The following is a 23,699-nucleotide window of genomic DNA, read 5'->3' as shown; positions in this document are numbered from 1 at the left end:
AATAAAGACGATAAACTAAAAGAGGACTGGACATGATCTATAGATTACATGGGAAAATACTATAACAAGATAATAAGTGTAACAGACTGAAAAAATACTCAGCAATACTAAAAAAGATTGGCAAGTTAAATTATTGGAATATGCTGAAATTGCAAAATTGACAATGAAACTAAGAGGAAGAAATGACAATGAATTTAAGGAAGATTGGAAGGACTTTATTGCATATATACAGAAGCAATGGACACAGGTTAATACATTAGCAGGATTCTAGAACTACTTGTAATTACATTATGAATGGATAATAAGTAATTCTAATGGTTCTTTAATTTACAGTGGACATACAGTATGTTGACAAATAATGGAACTAAGTAAGAGACTAGGTCAGGGGTCTGCAACCTTTAAGACAAAAAGAGCCACTTGGACCCGTTTCCGAAGGAAAAAAAAACTGGGAGCCGCAAAACTCGTCATTATAAAAATAACCTTTTTGTCACTTTTTTATTATTTCTTTGTTTGACCCCTCAGAATTACTCCTCCTCATTGAAATAAAGGTTAAATTAACAAGTTACCTTTGTGTGTGTGTGTGTGTGTGTTCTTCACTCCCCTTCAAAACAGTGACCAGCGTACATGCCCCTTACAATGTAGCGGGCGGGCGGGAAGGTGACGTCAGGATGGTGCGTGACTAACGCACGCACCGCCCCCATGTGACGTCACAGCCAGTACAGCACCCACCACAGTGGGGAGTGTCGGGGCGCACAATGCGCCTCCTCCCCTCGCTAGTATCCGCCCTGGAGCCGCGGCAAAGGTGTAAAAGAGCCACATGCAGCTCCGGAGCCATGGGTTGCAGACCCCTGGACTAGGGGGAAGTCATTTTTTTCTACGTTTGGTTATGAATTTTTATTGTTATTGGGGTTTTTTGGGAGAATCAATAAAATGTTATAAAAAAGAAAAAGAAAAAATATTCAGCGTAGACATGACAAAGTAATAAAAACAATTTAGTAGAGTAAGTAAAGGCAATTTGAAAAGATATAGATAGGAAACCAGGGAAAGAGTGGAAGGGGAGTTAAAGTCAAGGTATAAGAGTGGAAGAATAAGAAGAAGAAGAAGAGAAGAAGAGTTTGGATTTGATATCCCGCCTTTCACTCCCCTTCAGGAGTCTCAAAGCGGCTAACATTCTCCTTTCCCTTCCTCCCCCACAACAAACACTCTGTGAGGTGAGTGGGGCTGAGAGACTTCAAAGAAGTGTGACTGGCCCAAGGTCACCCAGCAGCTGCATGTGGAGGAGCGGAGACGCGAACCCGGTTTCCCAGATTACATGACTACCGCTCTTAACCACTACACCACACTGGCTCAATAAGTTACATTATTACTCATATACATATGTGTTGTATTTAAGGTTTTTTTTCTCTTACTACCTTGTGCTTGATTGTACCACAGTATACACTGATGATGTAATAAACAACTTAAGGTCTTATACAGTGGTACCTCGGGTTAAGTACTTAATTCGTTCCAAGGTCCGTTCTTAACCTGAAGCACCACTTTAGCTAATGGGGCCTCCTGCTGCCGCCGTGCCGCCGGAGCACGGTTTCTGTTCTCATCTTGAAGCAAAGTTCTTAACCCGAGGTACTATTTTTGGGTTAGCGAAATCTGTAACCTGAAGCGTATGTAACCCGAGGTACCACTGTATACATAATAAATGTTCATAAATGTACCAACCAAGCACAAACATAGATATGTGGACCACATGTCTGGAGCATCACAGGAAGACCACCCTGAAACCATTTTGACTCCCAAACTGACCAAATGTTTTCTCTGCAAGGAGGGAGGGGGTGAGGGAACCTTCCCATTGTCTCAGGAATTGGGAAATCACCATCTCAAAGGAATGGGCAGACTACCAGGAAAGGCAATCAGATAAGACATTATCAGATAACCCGGCAGACAGGAAAAACAACAATATTCAAATTTCTGTTGTAGACCACCTTTTCTGTGATGTAGGTATGATGTTTGTGGGGGGTGGTCTTGGATTATACCTCTTCTGTGATGTATGTATGATGTATGGAGGGGTGGTCTTGAGCTCCAGGGTAGGGAATTAAAAATGTCTATATAAGGACAGGCACACCTTGGTTCTGGGTCCTCCTCCTTTCCTGCGTGTAAGGGGAGCACCCTGTTGCAACAGCTTTAATAAAGATCAGGCTTACTAGCTGCTTTGCTTCTCAATATTCTCTGGTTGGCCTCTGTTATTTTCTCCTACCAATAGGGAACCCAAGTAAAGACTCTATATGGGCTCTTGGATACCCCAAAAGGGAAAAAAGGGCAGATTTTATTTACAACAATGATATGATTCAACAGAGACATCACCTTGCCAACAAAGGTCAGTATAGTTAAAGCTATGGTTTTCCCAATAGTGATGCATGGAAGTGAGAGCTGGACCATAAAGAAGGCTGATCGCCGAAGAATTGATGCTTTTGAATTATGCTGTTGGAGGAGACTCTTGAGAGTCCCATGGACTGCAAGAAGAACAAACCTATCCATTCTGAAGGAAATCAGCCCTGAGTGCTCACTGGAAGGACAGATCCTGAAGCTGAGGATCCAATACTTTGGCCACCTCATGAGAAGAGAAGACTCCCTGGAAAAGACCCTGATGCTGGGAGAGATTGAGGGCACAAGGAAAAGGGGACGACAGAGGACGAGATGGTTGGACAGTGTTCTCGAAGCTAACAGCATGAGTTTGACCAAACTGCGGGAGGCAGTGGAAGATTGGAGTGCCTGGCGTGCTCTGGTCCATGGGGTCACAAAGAGTCGGACACGACTAAACGACTAAACAACAACAAAACACGATTCAACAGAAAAGCAAAAGCAAAAACAAATGTATCGCAGGGGGTTTACTGCGTGGTTAGTGGGAACAGGTCTTTGCTTGTTTAGGGATTTACCTAGAAGTCGTGGTTGATCATTACCTGGGAAATGGCACAAGAAAGTTAATGTTTGTTACCAGTGCTGTGCTAAACGCCAGAAGTCAGTCCCACTGAGTTCAACAGGGTGTGCAACTGAGTAAGTAGGTTTAGGTGGCTCTGGAAGAGGTAATGGTTAGATGGTCTCTGGATATTTTTGGAATGGAAAAGCCATTAAAGTGCAGCAGATGTGACACATTAAACTCCAGCTGATGGAAAGAAGAAACTGGTGTGTGTGTGTGTGTGTGTTTGAGCAGACAGTGAGATGAGAGTTGAGAGATGAGAAAGGACTGCTGTGTCGTTGAAGGTGCATGAAGCACCGTTCGATGTTTCTTTTTTTAAAATACAGTGGTACCTCGGGTTACATACACTTCAGGTTACATACGCTTCAGGTTACATACGCTTCAGGTTACAGACTCCACTAACCCAGAAACAGTACCTCCGGTTAAGAACTTTGCTTCAGGATGAGAAGAGAAATTGTGCTGTGGTGGCACGGCGGCAGCAGAAAGCCCCACTAGCTAAAGTGGTGCTTCAGGTTAAGAACAGTTTCAGGTTAAGAACGGACCTCCGGAATGAATTAAGTACTTAACCCGAGGAACCACTGTATGTTTTTATTAAAGATTTTCTTGAGCTGCAAAAGTATATACAGTATATCATCTCTGTTTTCAGATCACAAAGTGCTGTCTACAGGTCAGTTATATTTGATGTGAAACATTAATGTTGTAGACAATACAGCTGTACCTTGGATCCCAAACGCCTTGGTACTTGGACGTTTTGGCTCCTGAACGCCGCAAACCCGGAAGCAAGTGTTCTGGTTTGCGAATATTCTTTGGAACCCAAAGGTCTGATGGGGCTTCCGATTGGCTGCAGGAGCATCCTGCAGCCAATCGGAAGCTGTGGCTTGGTTGTTGAATGTTTTGGAAGACGAACGGACGTCTGGAATGGATTCCGTTCCGAGGTACGACTGTATAAGGTTGGGGGAGGGGAGAGAAGAGAGGTGGGGTAGCAAATGTTCATTCTTTTACACAGTGTATGTGTGAGGTTTTTGTGTCAGCGTCACATGGGTAGTTTCTCTTTTTATTCGTTTATTAGTTTTCATTGGCATTGGGAGAGGTTGGGGGTGGGAAGCCCATGCCATAGATTTTTCTGTCATGAGCTTTGTTTGTGTGTGTGTGTGTGGGGAGTGGTTGTTGGGTCCAGTTAGGCAGTGGCGTAGCGTGGGGGGGTGCAGGGGGGCCGGCCGCACCGGGCGCAACATCTGGGGGTTAGGGTTAGGGGGCGCAAATCCATGGGTTAGGGGGCGCAAATTACTTGCCTTGCCCCGGGTGCTGACAACCCACGCTACACCACTGCAGTTAGGCATATAGATTCATATGCTGTAGGTGGGTTCTTCTTCTTGATTTGTCGGGTTGTGAGTTTAATAAGGGGGAGCCACAATGGGGTGAAGGCATCCTTTTTTATTTGTCCCTGTGTCAGTGCTGTTTTATTGAAGGTGTCTGCAGCAACGTTCCACTGATTCATTAATAAAGTGGTACCTCGGGTTAAGTACTTAATTCGTTCTGGAGGTTCATTCTTAACCTGAAACTGTTCTTAACCTGAATCACCACTTTAGCTAATGGGGCCTCCTGCTGCCAGAGCCCGATTTCTGTTCTTATCCTGAAGCAAAGTTCTTAACCTGAAGCACTATTTCTGGCTTAGTGGAGTGTGGAACTTGAAGCATATGTAACCTGAAGCGTATGTAACCCGAGGTACCACTGTACTGCATTTGAAGTGGGTTTAGACATTATCCTGCTTTGTCAGTTATTCTGTGATACATCCAGTGCCCTTTTTTCTTAAAAAAATGTTTTGGGGTACAGTGGTACCTCGGGTTACATATACTTCAGGTTATATACGTTTCAGGTTAAGTTAAGAACTTTGCTTCAGGATAAAAACAGAAATCGCACGGCAGCAGAGCGGTGGCAGCAGGAGGCCCCTTAGCTAAAGTGGTGCTTCAGGTTAAGAACAGTTTCAGGTTAAGAACGGACCTCCAGAACAAATTAAGTTTTTAACCCGAGGTACCACTGTACTTTCATTTTAAAACTTTCTACCTTTTTATTTTCCAGCTGTGCTTGCTGTGATAAACCATTGCTTGTTTCTCCCAAAAGCAGAATGCTGGTGTCTAGCCTCCATAGGAAAGATATGGGAGTGGTTACATCACCGAGAAACTGATATACCGTATTTTTCGCTCTATAACACGCACACGACCATAACACACACATAGTTTTTAGAGGAGGAAAATCCGTAGGCATGCCACCCGTAGGCATTCCCCCCATAACACGCACAGACATTTCCCCTTACTTTCTAGGAGGAAAAAAGTGAGTGTTATGGTGCAAAAAATACGGTATTTTGGCACTTTGCCGAGGGACTTTTGTGCTCTAAAGCATTAGAAGCCGGAGAAAGTGAGCACTGAAAGTGAACACAAATTCTTGCATAACCACCTATCTCTGTACTGACACTTTTTTTCAACTCATGGTAATAACTTTAAACTTTACAACCAAAATTATGATTAAGGCAAAATATTTACACAGTGACTCAAAACAGTAGTAAAAGTTTCTCTGACTAAGCAAGTTTGATTCAAATTTTTAGCTATTTGAATTTAAAAAGGAAGATGACTGTCTGGGATTCCACTTCCAGAATCTTGTGAGTCATCTGGCTGGAGCAAGAGTTGTTTTAAAATACAAGGAGGGGGGGTTGTTGTTTTTTTTAAAAAAACCAGCCTTGCACGTTGTTGTTTTTTTAAAAGAGGAGGAGTCAAGCTGAAAGAAAGAAGGATGTGCTTGCACTCATCATATCACAGTATTTAAACTTAGTTTCTCAGAGTGGAACAGCTGTTTCAAAGGGTAGCTTATTTTAAAATACTGTAGTCATAATTTTAAAAACCAGAAAAGAAAAAAGCTTTTTATAAAAGTAAAGATGCTATTTAAGTTGCAGATTTTTGCAATGTTTTGGGGAGCTTATGGCTATCAGCTCATTCCCAGGATTGAAGAGTGTGGACTGACATGTTCTCAGGTATGTTACAGTTTCCTCTATATCTGTTGTCTCTGAATAAGTAAATTAAATGCTGATAACTGGAAGCACCTGATATACTCATGAAAAACTTCTTACATGTGCCAGTTTTCAGGTGGGGGCTATGCATTTCAACAAAAAGAAATATATATTCCGTTGTGCTTTCCCTAAAAATGTAAAATAAAAGCATAGGGCAATAGCCAATGTTAATTATACTCTGAGTAGACCCATTTAAATTAACGGTATGTTCTGGATATGAGCAGCATTCAGAGAGCACCCATACAGTGTTGCAAAAATTCATAGAAACATTTTTTGTGGCTGCGAAAGAAAATTATCTGCATTTTGAAGTTAGCAATGCTGAACTCTTTCCGGTTATGTTTGATACTAAATGCTTCGTAACACAAGCTTTCAGGAACTGTTACTTCCAAATATTAAAAATATAAAAGAGGAAATGAGAGAGAAAAATCAGACAGATATAATTCAGTCCATATTAGGATAGTGTGCAGATCACTTTGATGCTGGTCATATTTGCTTATAAACCATGAACACTGATGAAATTAACAAAACAGTTGTGCCTAAACTGAGCACAGAATTGTTTTATATCCTCACTGACTATCTGCTTTCATATAAAGCGCTCATTGATTTATATGATCACCAGGAGCTGGAAAATAAACTAATTTAGGTCAAAATTTTAAACTCAGTCATTCCTGTGGGCTTGTGCACTTCTTAGGCTTGGGCTGTGTCCTGGATATAAATGAGATAAATAAACAGCACCACTACAACCATGTCATTTTCAGATTGAATGACTGCTTTAAGAATACTGACTTTTCAAGGTATCTCCACTTGGGGGCAGTCCTGCAGATATGCTGAAGTGGAATACAATTCGAGTAGTGAAATAAGGTTGAGCGATTTATGAAAGCAAAGTTTTCAGCTGAGAGCCACACGGTGTTAAGAAGTGCAGTGAGTTTGCTAACAGCAGGTAGCTGCAACAAAATGTTGCCATGCGTCCTTTCTCATAACAGGATAGGGTTTCTGCTAACCAATCCTTCCAAGTGGGCTACAGTGGTACCTCGGGTTAAGAACTAATTCGTTCCGGAGGTCTTTAGCTAATGGAACCTCCCGCTGCCGCCGGGTGATTTCTGTTCTCATCCTGAAGCAAAGTTCTTAACCCGAGGTACTATTTCTGGGTTAGCAGAGTCTGTAACCTGAAGCGTATGTAACTTGAAGCGTATGTAACCCGAGGTACCACTGTATATGCACACACACCTTTTAAATGACTGATCCTCAGCACTGGAAGGCTATTCAGCATGGACAAAGGACTGGAGTTCGGTAACAGATTTCCATGTCAAAGATGCCAAGTTCAGTACCTGTCATTTTTAGGGTTGGGGGAGTCTGAAATCTTAAAGAGCTACTGCTAGTCCTTATAAGCAGTGCTCAGCTAGATGGTGGGATTTGTGCATGGGTAGGCAAACTAAAGGGACGCGGGTGGCGCTGTGGGTTAAACCACAGAGCCTAGGACTTGCTGATCACAAGGTCGGCGGTTCAAATCCCCGCGACGGGGTGAGCTCCCATTGCTTGGTCCCTGCTCCTGCCAACCTAGCACTTCGAAAGCACGTCAAAGTGCAAGTAGATAAATAGGTACCGCTCCGGCGGGAAGGTAAATGGCGTTTCCGTGCGCTGCTCTGGTTTGCCAGAAGCGGCTTAGTCATGCTGGCCACATGACCTGGAAGCTATACGCCGTCTCCCTTGGCCAGTAAAGCGAGATGAGCGCCACAACCCCAGAGTCTGCCACAACTGGACCTAATAGTCAGGGGTCCCTTTACCTTTACCTAGGCAAACTAAGGCCCAGGGGCCAGATCCTGCCCAATCACCTTCTAAATCTGGCTTGTGGACGGTCCATGAATCAGCGTGTTTTTGCATGAGTAGAATGTGTGCTTTTATTTAAAATGCATCTCTGGGTTATTTGTGGGGCATAGGAATTCGTTCATTCCCCCCTCCACAAAATATAGTCTGGCCTCCCACAAGGTCTGACTGAAAATGTCTGCTGACCCCTGTGTGTTATCACATTTACAGAAAAAGGGCTAAACTCACTGGGTAGTTTTAAAAGTTTGGAACAAGCTGGTTTTCTTCCGGAAAACTAACATGAATCAATTACGATTGCTCTTGTTGGATAACAGGAGTCACTTCTTGAAGGGATGATTCATCCTTCATTTTGGGTGACTTGCTGCTTGTTGACTCCCTCCTGCTCAATGTGACTTGCTCTCATTGGAAGTTATTATGAGGTGATGACATCTGGCGATATGTCGAAATCTCATTGCTATTAATCTGTAACGGCTCCTTCACACATGCAATTTATCAGGCGATGCACACAGTTGTTAATTTCTTATACGATAACTAGGTTCCCCCTCTTATTTTTTTTAAAAAAAACAATGAAAAAATGAACTGAAACGTTTTCCAAAACTCAAACAGAGCGCACCGAGTTCCTGCAAATACATCACGACGTAGTCAGATATTGTACAGTGGTACCTTGGGTTAAGTACTTAATTTGTTCCGGAGGTCCATTCTTAACCTGAAACTGTTCTTAACCTGAGGTACCACTTTAGCTAATGGGGCCTCCTGCTGCTGCCGCACCGCTGGAGCACGATTTCTGTTCTCATCCTGAAGCAAAGTTCTTAACCTGAAGCACTATTTCTGGATTAGCAGAGTCTGTAACCTGAAGCGTATGTAACCTGAAGCGTATGTAACCTGAGGTACCACTGTATACCTAAAGAATGCAGTGCCTGAATTCACCCTCAAACATACCTTTCTTGAGCAACTTGTGTCACGTGTGAGTTTTGTTCATATGGGATAGAATATGGAAGAGAAATCAAAATGACATTGCTGCCCATGAAGGTTTTATATCTGTGTTAAAAACAGAGGTAGCAAACACCAGGGCTTTTTTTAAGTTTGGGAGGGCAGTGGTATAGTGTGTCGGGGCAGAGGGACAATGGCCCCGGGTGCAAAAAGGCACCCCCACAACAGTCTCCTTCATGCGACTGAGTTCCTGCCGCCTTCTGGAACCGAGGGGAGTGGGGAGGCAAGCCATACCTGCACTGGTCTTTTAGTTTTGGGGTGGTGCCTCCTTCTCCTTGTGGCCGGCGAGGCGCCAACCCTTGGCTGGTCAAGCTGGGAGAGTTGCCAAGCTGTGTGGCCACCGCCATCAGCAGGGAGACACAACACTTGCCCTGCCCTGGGCACCAGCAACCCCTGCTATGTCACTGGCAGGGAGCAAACTATATGGACTAGAAAGCAGCCCCACTCCATCATAAGCAAACAATTCCTTCAGGAAGTGTCTACTGATGAGAATGCCCTCGGATACATGTTTGAAATGCAGAACAAGTCCAAACTGACAGAGGAGTATTGGGAGATAATCATCTTAGGGTGTTCATTTAAGCACCCAGCAGTAAGACATTCCACTCATTAAATCAGTGGTGAAATTATACCCACTGCCATAATTTCAAATGTTCTAAAAATACATTAATAGAAGGGCTTCCCCCCCCCAGTTGGAGCCATCCGGCACCTCTTTTCTTAGAAAAATAGCACTGGTTGAAAGTATGGTCCACTGATTTGGTTCTTCAGTTTCTGCAGAACAGCCATGAAATTCTGAAACTTTAAGGTGAATTGTTAAGTGAGAATTTTATGCGGACTGTGTTTTCATTTGGTTTATTCTCTGCGCTCAGTCTGTATATTAATTATCACAGGGCACCCCCAGCCCACCCCCACCAGGAAGACTGACCTTTTACTGCTTTTGCTTGTGTAGCTTTTCTGTTTCTAAAAGCAATGCATGCTACGAAAAATGAAATAACTGCAAAACTGGCGGCAAGCCTATTTTAAAGGTGTTGTAGGTGAACTAACCAGGTCAGTTCTTTTGGACCCCTGATAATTTGGCACCAAATGACACACTTAGTAGTGAGTAACACCCCCCTCCCCAACACAATGGGACTTGCTTCTGAGTAAACATATAGAGTATTATTTAGCGGAGTATTAAAGGGAAACTCGATGGTTTTAATTGTATCTTTATGTTGCTTACTCTTTTTTCACAAGAATAAAAGTGCTAAAACGTGGAGATCCCGATCTCTTTCTCTCTTTCTCTCTGTCTCTGCCTCTCTCTGTGAAAGAATATGCAGAGGAGGAAATAATCAAGGTAAGCTGGGATTCCCCTGTCAGAGGAAAGTTTGTTTTAAAAAGCAGTCAATGAATCATGAGGGAGTTCTCTCCCTGTTATGGCTTTGGCCTCTTAACCTTTCTTATGGCTCACCTAAGTAGCCTGTAACCTGTGTGTGTTGAAACCTGCACAACATTAACACCTGGGGAAAGCTGTGATCGCCATAATTTATGGGCTAATGCTTCGCAGCGGTTCGGGCTTGTGGCTTACGGCTTTAGGGTATTATTTATTTAGTTATTACATTTTCATACCGCCCTGCCTCCAAGGCGGTTCACAGCATAAAAATACAAAACGGGAAAAACACAAAATACATAATGAAACAAGAACAAGTGATAAACCCGCCCTTCCTGCAAAGCATTTAAAAGACCATAGGATGTTAACCAGCCAAAGGCCTGGTTACAGAGAAACATATTCTCCCAGCTCCTCAAGATATGTGGTGAGGGTGCCAGGTGAGCTTATCTGGGGAGAGCATTCCACAGACAGGGAGCCACCACAAAAGGCCCGTTCTTATGTTGCCACCTTCCAGATCTTTCATGGAGGAGCCAAACAACGAAGAACCTCAGATGTTGATTTCAGGGTCCGGGTCGCTTTATATGGGGAGAGATGGTCATTGAGGTCCTGGGGAACTGAGCTTTATAGGTCAAAACTAGTACTTTGAACAGTGCTAGGAAGCTTAATGATTTCTCCAGCATCCTGCCTGAAAGCTTTCTTCTTCTTCTTTCCCTTTCCTGTGTTCTGTTGTTGTTGTTTAGTCGTTTAGTCGTGTCCGACTCTTCATGACCCCATGGACCAGAGCACTCCAGGCACTCCTGTCTTCCACTGCCTCCCGTAGTTTGGTCAAACTCATGCTGGTAGCTTCAAGAACACTATCCAACCATCTCGTCCTCTGTCTTCCCCTTCTCCTTGTGCCCTCCATCTTTCCCAACATCAGGGTCTTTTCCAGGGAGTCTTCTCTTCTCATGAGGTGGCCAAAGTATTGGAGCCTCAGCTTCACAATCTGTCCTTCCAGTGAGCACTCAGGGCTGATTTCCTTCAAAATGGAGAGGTTTGTTCTTCTTGCAGTCCATGGGACTCTCAAGAGTCTCCTCCAGCACCATAATCCAAAAGCATCAATGTGTTCCTGTGTTCTAGAGGATACCTAATCAGATCAAAGCTCTGCCTTGGTCATGCTTGACCTTTCAGACCAAGATGAGCAGGAGATGAGCGCAGGTTCCCATTGATCACTTGCGTTGGCAAAGATCCCTTGAGGCTCCTTACGCATCTTTAGTTCCAGCATTCTTTGCTGATGACCTACAAGTGTCTAACGAACATGTTTGCTTTGTTTGTTCTGTGCTCTATTAAAAGTCACAACTAGTCCCGAGAAAGAAAAGAGGACTACTTGGAGTTGCCCTTACTTGCCCGCATATTTCCATGCTATTTGAATCAGCAGTGGAATTTTTAAGAGCGCAGGATTTTGTAGGTTAAGTCACATCAACACCATTCCTTTAAAGCACTCATACCGTTTTGAGGCTGAATAATAATAATACAATTTTTATTTGCTGCCCGTCTGACTGATCTACCCCAGCCACTCTGGGAGGCGCCCAACAAATTAAAACACAACAAGACATCAGACACGAAGAGTCGGACACAGCTAAACAACAACAACAACAATTTATTACTTATACTCTACCCATCTGGCTGGATCTCCCCAGCCACTCTCCACAGCTCTTAACAGAATATTTAAAACATGAAAAAAAATCAAACATTAGAAACATCTCTAAACAGGGCTGCCTTCAGGTGTCTTCTAAAAGTCAGATAGTTGTTGTTTCTTTCCTTGAAATCTGATGGGAGAGCATCCCACAAGGTGGGCGCCACTACCGAGAAGGCCCTCTTCTTCCATGCACACCATACATTTAAAAGCACTGCGCTGGAATCCTGGAAACTGTAGTGTACAGAGCTCCAATTCCCAGCAGGCTTAACAAACTACAGTTCCCAGGGAACTGTAGTTTGATAAGGTTGTAAGGAACCGTAGCTCTGCGAAGGGGATTCCCACAATTCTCAGCGCTGTTAACACAGTAGAGTTCCCAGGTTTCTCTGGTGCAAGCCGAGTGTTATAAGAGTTCTTTCAATGCACGATATGGGTGACAATAGTGAGAGAATATAGCACAGTGGTTAGAGCAATCACTTTACACACAGAAGTTATTGGGTTCAGTCCCCAACATCTCCACAGAGATTCCCTGCCTGAAATCCGGGGCAGCCACTGCGAGTTAGTGCAGGCAATATAAGCTAGATGAGCCAACAGTCTGACTCAGTCGAAAGCACCTTCCTATAACATTCCTATGATTTCTTTTTCTCTGAACTGTGTCAAGGGACTGTGTTTGACATCCACTCAGGGCTTGAATTTCATCCCTGCTTTTGGACTTATCATCAAAGGTTCACCCGACCCCAGGCTTCCTCCTCATTCTGGAATGTGCCTTCCCCATGCCAAACTATTTATAGACCACAAAAGAGAGATTTTCTTCCTCCTGTGATTAAGTTAACTGCCTCAAATGGTTTGCAGGAGAAATGACATTGTTCTGCCACAGTTGCTGAAACAGAAATCTGTATTCTCTTTCTTGCAAATAGAATTCACCGGTCGGCCCAGTTAGCTACACAAGTGGCCAAAATTGTGGAAACCTTTTTGGGGAAAGTGTATTTCCAAGGTTTGATGGCTCATAACACCTGATTGGCTCTCTAAACACTCGTGCTCATTGGCTACTTTCATTTTTTAAAAATTTAAAAATTTTAATTTTATTAACATATAAAACACATACATACACATTTACACAATACACATACACAACACAACACACTACAGTGGTACCTCAAGTTACATATGCTTCAGGTTACATACGCTTCAGATTACAGACTCCGTTAACCCAGAAATAGTGCTTCAGGTTAAGAACTTTGCTTCAGGATGAGAACAGAAATTGCGGCGCGGCGGCAGCAGGAGGCCCCATTAGCTAAAGTGGTGCTTCAGGTTAAGAACAGTTTCAGGTTAAGAACGGACCTCCGGAACGAATTAAGTACTTAACCCGAGGTACCACTGTACCTTATTTTCATAACATAAATCATACCTACATTACTCTATAAAATACCTACCTACACTGTACATATCAACATACCTACACACCTACCCCACACGGACACCCACCAAGTGACTTGACTTCCGGCCATTCTTGTTACACTACTTTATTTTTCCAACTAGCTTAAACACATTTCATTATTTCTTTAATCTCTTCTTCTATCTTGACTTTACTCTCCTTTCACTCTAATCATTTTCTGGATTCACTCAATATCTGTCAGAAATTCTACTTTTCCCACATAAATTTTGATGTATTCCTTAAAGATAGCCCACTCCATATTCACTTTTTGTACCATATCTCCTCTTATCCTCCCTGTTAGTTCGGCAATATGGAAGTATTCCATCATTTTAGATAACCAGTCTGTTTTAGTTGTGACGCTGCTACTTTTCCAATTTTTGGCCATCAATAACCTTGCCACCATAGTTGCGTACATAAATATTGGTCTGACCGTTCTTTTTATTTCCTCTGACATGATACCTAGGAGAAAGGATTCTGTTTTTTTTTCCCCCAAATGAAAATCTAAAAATCTTTTTCAGTTCGTTATAGATATTTTCCCAGAATCCCACTATCTCTTTGCACTCCCACCACATATGTAGAAAGGTTCCTGCCCCATTCCTTGGCTACATTCAAATGAAGGCACGCTACGGCATATCAACCTGAGCAAGTTGTGCTTCCTTTTTCTGGTCATTTGGCTATAACTTTGGATAGAATACAGATAATTGAACAAACCTTGTTGCATTGCATTCTTCATTAAATTATCTTTCCACTGATTTATAATTTTATGGCATGGTCCCCCCCCCCAAAAAACGTGGTGTTATGAGCCATCAAACATCAGAAATACCCTTTTTCCAAAAGGTTTCCGCAATTTTGGCCACTAGTGTAAAGCTCTTGCTTGCTGACAGCAAGAGGATGATATTTGATTTTTGGTGTAGCGAGTCTGCTTCTCCTCTAGATACCCATGAGGAGTGTCTATGATTTGGCTGTATATGTTTTGATGGTTATTATCTTCTGTTGATGTTGACAGGGACAGATTGTTTATGACTTCTGGTCAAGACATTGAATTCTGGAAGTCCGTTCTTAAACCAAAACATTCTTACACCAAGGCGTGCTTTCCCATAGCAGCGGGGGACTCAATTTTACAAATGCAACACACTCAACAGGAAGCAAAACAGGTTCTTATCGCACGGCAAAGTTCACAAACCAAAACACCTACTTCCGGGATTGCAGCGTTCTTAATCCAAGTTGTTCATAATCTAAACTGTTCTTAAACCACGCTATCACTATACTTACTAACCCCCCTTGTGCTGGGCTGGGGGGGGGGAGTTAAATTGAGTGGAGATGCTCCTCATCTTGGTTGTCTCAGCTGAGCTGGTGCCTCACCCTTTATTGGCACCCGTGGTGCACATATACCAGGCAGGACCCGTGGCAGGGCATCAACCATAGCCAGGGCCTTTTCAACACTGGCCCTGACCTGGTGGAACACTCTGTCTCATGAGACCAGGGCCCTGCAGGATCTGATTTCTTTCTGCAGGGCCTGTAAGACAGAGTTGTTCCGCCTAGCCTTTGGCTTGGAATCAACTTGATCCCCTTCCCCTCTTACCTTTCTCCTTCTGTGATGGAACTCCTATTTGGGGACTTCCTTGGCTTTTTTTCTGGCCCATGTATGACCAGTGTAGATAGTTGGCCTTGGTGAAGATTTGATGTTTTCATCCCCAAAAAGTTTTTGATTTGAGTTTCTACTGAAATGAGGCTGCATTTTAATGTTGTATTTTAATCTTGTTTTTAAGTTGTATTTTAATCAATTGAGCCCGGTCCTGGCTGGGGAGGGCTCTGGTTGAGGCTAATCTAACTTCCTTAGGGCCCGGGATCTCTAGGGTGTTGCTTTATATGGACCTTAAGGTCCTCCGTGGGGCATACCAGGAGAGGCGGTCCCATAGGTATGAGGGTCCTAGGCCGCGGAGGGCTTTAAAGGTCAAAACCAGCACCTTAAATCTGACCCTGTACTCCACTGGGGACCAGTGCAGCTGGAAAAGCACTGGGTGAATATGCTCCCATGGCAGAGACCCCATGAGGAGCCTCACTGGTTTGTCATTGCAGGACTCCATACCTGGCTTCAGGTCAGGGCTACGTATGACATCAAACACTGCGCAGTCATGCTCTTAAGACAGTTTGTGTACCCTTTCGGACACGGGGAAGCCAAAATCAACATGTTTGTTTGAGATCATTTAAGGCAACATTCCCTTTCCCTCAGAATGCTTTCACAGGTCTTTTTTTTTCATAATTACTGTCAGCATTTTATTCATTACTTCCTTGTATAATTCCAGTACGGGCAATAAAGAACGCTTGTCTTTTATTTTGTTTCCTTTTTAAACTTCTTCCTGGTTTGTGGATTGCTGTTCGCACTAAGCTTCTTCAGTACGGCTTCATCTTAGCTATATATATCTTGGCTAGTAGGCTGAGCTAAGGGACAGTCCCTGGTAAAGGCGAAATCAAATCTTTCCCATGACGTTGAAAAGGCTACCGTTCCTAAGTGTATTTCCTTGAAAAAGTTGTCTCAGTGGCATCAGGATGTGTGTGTGTGTGCACATTCTGGTGGTGGGCAGAGCAGAAAACGCTAATTTTATTTTTGTACAGGGGGCAAGTCTCTACGCACATGTCCCTCTCTGTCTCTACCCAGGTGAGCAGGAAGCATTTTCAGAGATCAAGGGCACCTGTTAGCCAGGTAAAAATATCCAGTGAGGGTGAAAACAAGGCTGGTGAATCAGTGGTGTAGCATGGGAAGGATGGGGGGAGACAAGGGCAGTTGCCCCAGATGCAAAAGTGTTAGGGGGTGCAACATTTCAATACCTGGTGCAGCTGTGCACTTCCATAAGTAGGCTCTGTTGAAAACAGCTTCTCCATTCAAACCAGGAAATGACCTCTCCAGACAAAGGGACGACTCTTCTTATCTCTGCAGCTACGATCCCCTGGGTAATGCGGATGCTGTTAAGCAGTTGAATGTGCATGTGTACTCCGTCTGTTTCTCTCCTTCCCATCCCCTCTGCGTTGCCCCGGGCACTAGCAACCCACGCTACACCACTGCGGTGAATAGTCTTGTCCGGAGAGATGTGGCCTAGGAGGGTGTGCAGCCTGATTTTAACCAATAGGAGGGACTGTTCCATAGCTCAACCTATAGCTTCCACTTTGACCTACGATAATACAATCCACCAGCCAGGAAGAAGCTGAAAACAAAACAAAGAACTTTATTGCTGATAACCTACTGAAAACAAAACAAAGAACTTTATTGCTGATAATCGACTGGAAACAGTAAAGAAAAATGATAACAGCAAGACAAGTCCCATACTCAACGCATTATAGCGTTATGAGTTTGTGGATGCCTTGACCTGCCTTCTAATTCCTGGACCACACTTCTAATTCCCAGGTGCTGGACACTGGATTTAGCATGTTAAAATCAAACCAGGCATGTTCAGATCACCTAGGATGTGCCATTAAGGAAGAAAAAAGGAAAGTGATAAGCTGTTAGGGATCTTGCGGGAGAGAGGTGTCTTTCCTTGAGTTGGGTAGAACAACAAAGACCCGTAGTAGAGTTTCAGGTTTGCAATTTGCCCTGGTGTGTTCTAAAGGAAAAGTCGGAAAGCTGTGAGGCAATGGAAAAGCCATCTAGGCAGCTGCATGGTGCAAAATTAGGAGTTATGGAAGGGGGGGGGAGCAAGGCAAGCTGCAGAGTGACAGGAAGGTAGGTTAATGGCTGCTTGAACCCAGGACTGTGCCTATGAGACCCTCTTGAATGTAATGCTGTACACCCCTCTATCCGAGATTCAGGTCGTATATATGTGTAAATAATCCATATATGATAAAGACACTACAGTCTTTGCTGTGCCTTATTTCCAAAGGAAACACAAACCCCAGGCAAGCGTCCAGAATCCCTGGAATCTTGCACAGCTGTGGCGATTGGGTTGGTGCGTAACAATAGCAATTTATCTTTGTACATTTATTTGCCTTGCCTTCCTCAAGATCCTGATGCCATTAACCAAACAGCAAAAAAATGCTCAAGCAAATCCACACCCGAGTAGTGAGAGTTTGAGACTTCTGCTCCTGGCTAATTTTATGTGTGATGAGGAACACACTTTTAATATGCATGCAAATTATATTGTGCCCAGCTTTACTGATAAGCAGAGATTTCAGGTCCCTCTTTATTGTGCAGAGAAGAATGACTCAGCAGTCTTCTTTCCCTTGTACCAGGAAACAGAACCTGACTTTGCAAATCAGGCAGTAAATCTGACAGAGATCCATTTCTTATCTCTTTGGCACTGCTAGCAATCATGACCATTTTCATGTGTGTGTGTGTGTGCATGGTTATAACCCTCCATTCCCCCCCACACAACAAATTCCATTGATGCAAATAGACAAAGAGCAAGAGAAATAAAAAATGGTGTTTGTTTTGTGTAAATCCTGTTTCTCGAGTCCAAAAGATCTCCGCCAGAGTGACTTGTAAGAAAATTAAACACAGCGAAAGCATTTAAAAAGAGAGTTGCACAACAGTGACATAAACCATTAGACCTGCAGTAAATATAACTGTATTAAAAATAAATAAATCAGAAACATAAATGGCCTAAAGGATCAACAAATCGAAAAGGTGTTTCAATTGGCACAGTGCCATGGAATGCCATAGGCAAAAAAGACATAATTCTCACTGCCTAGTAAGCCTCCTTGGAGAAGACATTCTCAAGCCAAGGGGCTGCATGGAAAAAGCCCCTTTGCAAGTTGCCTCACCTCTGAAGGCAGGTAGGCTTGAAGATAAGTCTCAAAGGATGCTCTGAATACTCTGGTGGCAGGGTCCTGTGGAAGAATGTGGAATCCTGGAGCTAAAAGGTAAAGGTACTCCTGACCATTAGGTCCAGTCGCGGACGACTCTGGGGTTGCACGCTCATCTCGCTCTATAGGCTGAGGGAGCTGGCATTTGTCCGCAGACTGCTTCTGGGTCATGTGGCCAGCATGACTAAGCCGCTTCTGGGGAAACCAGAGCAGCGCACGGAAATGCCATTTACCTTCCTTCCAGAGCAGTACCTAATTATCTACTTGCACTTGATGTGCTTGTCAAGCCTCACCTGTGTGGCCACGCCTTGCCCTTCCAGGCCAAACTCAGGAAGGGCCCAGTCCTGCGAGGTCCTACCAGTCACAGGGCCTGGCTCCTGCACGCACTCCTGACACTGGTAAATTAGAATATTAAAGGTATCAAAGCCTGGTGCCTCCTTCCCCAGATGCAGGAAGCTTCTGCCTGGCTTAGGGAGAGAGGCAGGATGCTCTGATAGGGTCTAAGAGCCCTCCCACCAATAACAGAAATCACTGGGTTAAAGCTGACTGAAAGCCCAGAGGTAGCATTATTATCAATTTACGACGGGCTGGAAGCTGTACAGGCTATCAAGGACTTGCTCACAAATTTATTGACTGCTGCACAGATTATGTTAGCTAGGAAGTGGAAGGGGCAAGCAGAATATAAAATGGGAGAGTGGTATAAAGAGGTGTGGCATATAGCTATTAATGATAAATTAACATGTGCCAGGAGGAATGATTTTGAGGAGACATGGAAGGTGTTTGTAGAATTTGTACTGTTAAAATGGAAAGGGGTTAGACCATCGCGAGAGGAGTTGAAATTTTGGGAGGTTGAATAGTTACAACGGAATGGTCTCGGGGGTGGGGTGCACATTTTTATTCTTATTTATTTATGGTTATTACTTTGTCAAGGATGCGGGTGGCGCTGTGGTCTAAACCACAGAGCCTAGGACTTGCCGATCAGAAGGTTGGCGGTTCGAATCCCCACGACGGGGTGAGCTCCCGTTGCTGGGTCCCTGCTCCTGCCAACTCAGCAGTTTGACAGCACATCAAAGTGCAAGTAGATAAATAGGTACCGCTCCAGCGGGAAGGTAAACGGCATTTCCGTGCGCTACTCTGGTTCGCCAGAAGCGGCTTAGTCATGCTGGCCACACGACCCGGAAGCTGTACGCCGTCAGCCAATGAAGCGAGATGAGTGCCACAACCCCAGAGTCGTCCGCGACTGGACCTAATGGTCAGGGGTACCTTTACCTATTACTTTGTCAAAATAAAAGTAATAATAATTTTTAGAATAATAATAGAAAAGAGTGCTCCAGCCACATTCCCAAAGCCCACCCAGCTTTGGGAAGAGGCAGCAGGGCTCCAGTATCCTGTGAGAGATCTGGCACTTCTTTCCCAAAGCCCCGGAACCTTCTACCTGGCTTCAGGAGGGCGGCACAATTCTCACATGCACGATGTCAGGACATCGCCCCCCCATCATCCTCTCAAGCTGCTGCCTCCGGCCCTAAATGTTCCTCTATGGAACAAAAATCACTGCACTCTACTGATCCTCACCCCTGGTGGCCTGTTTGAACAGTGCCCCCCCTTTCTTCTTTTCCACGACACCCTTAATTATTACAGCATGTGTGTACACAGCGCGACTGAGCAAATTATACAGATGGGGGGAAAAGTACTTCTTGGGTAATTTATGAGTCATGTTTTGCCTAATTCTTCTGCTGAATGTAGGTTAGCGGGTCACCGCAAAGAATTCTCAGAAATGAATTTCCCCAAATATCCGGAGTTCTTAAAAAACACAAGCCAACCCAAACAAAAGCAGTCAGACACACCATCCTTGCCCTGCTTTGGACTGGAACAGTTTCACTGCTTGTACAGCTGTCGTTGTTTTGCTTGCTTTTATAACTGGATAGCGTAATGTCGTAAGCTGACCTCGGTTGAAGGGAGCGTAGGAAATCTTAAAAAGAAATGCATCAGTCGCTAGCAGAATCCGTCAGTCGCTAGCAGAATCCGTCAGTGGGCGTTTCTTAAACCTTTTCCAGCATAAAAGCTGTTTGACCCCAAGTCTCCTCCTACTCTCCCTGCGCGGAAGTCTTCTGCGCAGGGAGGGTGTGGGTAGTGGAGGACCCGTGCTCTCCCCGCTGGTCTCCGGCAAGGAGTCTTGGAGCCCCCTCGCCGATTCCCCCATCTGCCCCCCTTTATCCCTGATGTTACGCTGATTTCCTTCCCCAGCTGATGAGCTGCCCCTCTCCCTGCTGGGCCCTTCTCCAGCATCACTTGAGAGCCTTCCCTCCGCCTCTGGCTCCGATGTCAGTTCCCTGACAGCATCATTTAATACTAACAGAAAATATATACACATACACATACACATACACATACATACATACATACATACATACAGTCACACACACACACACACACACACACACACACACACACACACGAGACAGTGCTTTTTCTGGGGGGGATGCAGGAGTACACATATTATCCCTAAACTTTTTGTAAATCTAAGTTTGGCCTCATCGAGGGGCAGTATTTCAACATGGGTAGGAAAATGAGAGTACCCTTAAACATTTTTTTTAAGAAAAAAAGCACTGTGTGTGTGTGTATACACACACACACACACACACACACACAAACACACATGTTTGTGAAATGGTATTCTGCCAGGGAGTTTCAGAATTTTCAGTCTGCCTATGTTTTTGCATATTTGAATGCAAGTTTGTGTAAAATTTTATTTATGCTAACTGATCTTAGCCTTGACACAGATCTGATTTCCCCTTTGCTTGCCAAGCTTTCGCTCTGTGATGGTTCGATGCATAGATGCAAATAAACACATCTGAATCTTGCGGATGAACTGAGGCAGAGCCTATCATTTGGCCAATTAAAGTAGCTGCTTCAGGCAGCTGGGGTTTTTTTTGCAATGGGGGGGTCTCATGAAAGGGCATGAAACAGTCAAGACCAGAAAAAGTACTGACTGTTCATTGTCCACCTCTCTCAAGAGAAAGGCTGTGCTTTTATTCCCATGAAGCCTAGGAGCTTTAAGCAGGTTTGCAGCCAAAAATCTTGATCTTCTGAGAGAAGGCAAGATCGTGGATTACCTAAGGAACAGATCAGCTCAAAGGAACTACTCTAGTTGTTCCCTCCGGATCAAATAACAATTTTAGATGTTTGACTTGCAAGTTTGACTTGCAAGGCTGTATTATTCAGGGGACCCAAAGAGACCAGCCCACCCCCACCCTAAGTTGTTGCCCTTGTGCATTAAGAATTTTGACAAGTGAGCAGGGCAATGCAGCTGTCAATCATCTGAAGTCACAAAGACAGAAAAGGTTCTGGACCAACATTTTCTCCTCACCGTCTTTAACCCAACGAAACCAGTAGTTTTCTGGACATCTAACTATATTTTGAATCCTTGTTACAGATGTTTTGGTCCATAAAGTGGTGGGGAAATTGTGGTTCTCTAATGTTTTCTGGGCTCCTTACTCCCATCATCCCTGACCCACAGATATGCTGACAGGGGCTGATGGAAGCTGGGATAACAACATTTGGAGGGTCACAGGATTCCCATGTCTATCCCAGAAGAACAAATAATTCTACCTTCTTTTTTAAGGATTGGACTTTCAGAGTGCCCTTCTCTGCCGCTGATAATGTCTGAACATATGCTTGTCATTGTCATACATAATAATTTTGTGAGAAGAGTGTCTTTTATTCCTTAGACACACAGTTTAAATTAACAACTTTTTTATTGTTCCTCCTTCAGGGATTTCTTTGCAGAACACAAACTTCTAGTAAGTATAACCTTTTCATTGTTCTAGAAATTAAAGTATTCAAATACCTAAGTGGACTTCAAAGCTACTTCAGAGCTTGCTGCTTGAAATTGCCTGCTCAGCCGTAGACATCAACAGTGATTCTCAACGGCTGGCTTGCCAAAATACAGTGGTACCTCGGGTTAAGAACTTAATTCGTTCTGGAGGTCCGTTCTTAACCTGAAACTGTTCTTAACCTGAGGTACCACTTTAGCCAATGGGGCCTCCTGCCACCACACGATTTCTGTTCTCATCCTGAAGCAAAGTTCTCAACCTGAGGTACTATTTCTGGGTTAGCAGAGTCTATAACCTGAAGCATCTGTTACCTGAATTGTCTGTAACCCAAGGTACCACAGTATATGACAACACATGAAAGACTTGAATAGCAGCCTTACATCTAATATAAAAATGGGGCCTGGTTTTTATACAGAGACACTGTTAAGCAAAGGAACACCTCCATGTGGAAAATAAGGCTTCTGCATAAGATCTCTTAGTTCAGCTGTTAGTGACCGGTACATAGAAATTATCATTCAATCACCACTGAATATTCTTGCTTCCTACTTTCTTAATGCCTAATGTCAGCAGCTTTCAAACTTTCTACCTTCATGCGCTATCCACTTCTGCATCCCCCCCCCGTCTATCCCAGGGATCATAGAATCATAGAATTGTAGAGTTGGACAGGATGACAGGGGTCACCCCGTCCAACCCCCTGAAATGTAGGGATATTTTGCCCAATGTGGGACTCAAATCCATGTCCCTGAAGTTAAGAGTGACGGATGGCCCAACCTATTTCCAAACTATGTCCGTTTCACAAGTGCTGAATCACAGGGCCATTCAAGTCCCAGTTTTGTGTGTGTGAATAAAACAAACACAAAAATTTTGCATGTAAACTGTATGCACTGTGTACATATGGCAAGCATATTCTTCCTCTAAAATGCACATTTCTGTTTGTTTTTCAATGCCTCTCCCAGAAAAATATGCAATTTTTTTTTGGAAAAACTGCAAAATTTGGAGAATGCGTACTCTGATGGATAGCTGTGTTCTGATTTGCATACATAAATCAGAAGCCAGCAAATGAGATAGGTTTGATTTAAAATGCTCACCATCCCTAGCCTATACAGTGGTACCTCAGGTTAAGTACTTAATTTGTTCCGGAGGTCCATTCTTAACCTGAAACTGTTCTTAAGCTGAAGCACCACTTTAGCTAATGGGGCCTCCCGCTGCCGCTGTGCTGCCGGAGCCCAATTTCTGTTCTTATACTGAAGCAAAGTTCTTAACCTGAAGCACTATTTCTGGGTTAGCAGAGTGTGTAGCCTGAAGTGTATGTAACCTGAAGCATATGTAACCCGAGGTACCACTGTATCACAGAATCCTCTGTGTCACAGAGGACTCTTGGAAGAGTTGTACGTTCTAGGAAACCCACTCAATTCATATAGAGAGTTGGTCAGACATGTTGGGTCTAATCATCTAAGGAATCGTATTGCACGCTCTGGAACATACCCAACCCTTCTGCGCCACTTGTTGTATTATTTATTTCATTTAGGAATCACTTCCCCTAAACAACCTGAAGTGATTAAACCATAAAAACATCAAGAATAAGAACATCTCTAAAACAGTTTCAAGTCCAATACAGATACAGATCAAGCCAGAATATCAGGAACAGTCTCCCGCTTGTTCATCTCTCAAGAGCCAGTGTGGTGTAGTGGTTAAGAGTGGTAGACTCCTAATCTGGGGAACCGGGTTCGCGTCTCCGTTCCTCTACATGCAG

At 43.8% G+C, this 23,699-nt stretch overlaps 1 protein-coding gene across 1 annotated transcript in view; it reads left to right on the top strand.

Annotated features, from left to right (window-relative positions):
- The first annotated feature begins 5,719 nt into the window (after positions 1-5,719).
- IL17REL (interleukin 17 receptor E like) overlaps positions 5,720-23,699 on the top strand; it is a 52,961-nt gene continuing 34,981 nt past the window's right edge. The window contains exons 1-2 of the mRNA XM_082242441.1: positions 5,720-5,993; positions 21,886-21,913. Of these exons, the coding sequence (XP_082098567.1) occupies positions 5,898-5,993; positions 21,886-21,913 (124 nt within the window). The 5' untranslated portion in view covers positions 5,720-5,897. The remainder of the gene's footprint in view (positions 5,994-21,885; positions 21,914-23,699) is intronic.

This window comes from Podarcis vaucheri, assembly GCF_965113315.1.
Source record: "Podarcis vaucheri genome assembly, contig: SUPER_10_unloc_1, whole genome shotgun sequence".
Taxonomy (NCBI): Eukaryota; Metazoa; Chordata; class Lepidosauria; order Squamata; family Lacertidae; genus Podarcis; species Podarcis vaucheri.
Note: the sequence above shows the minus strand (reverse complement) of the source record. Positions and strands in the feature narration are given on the sequence as shown.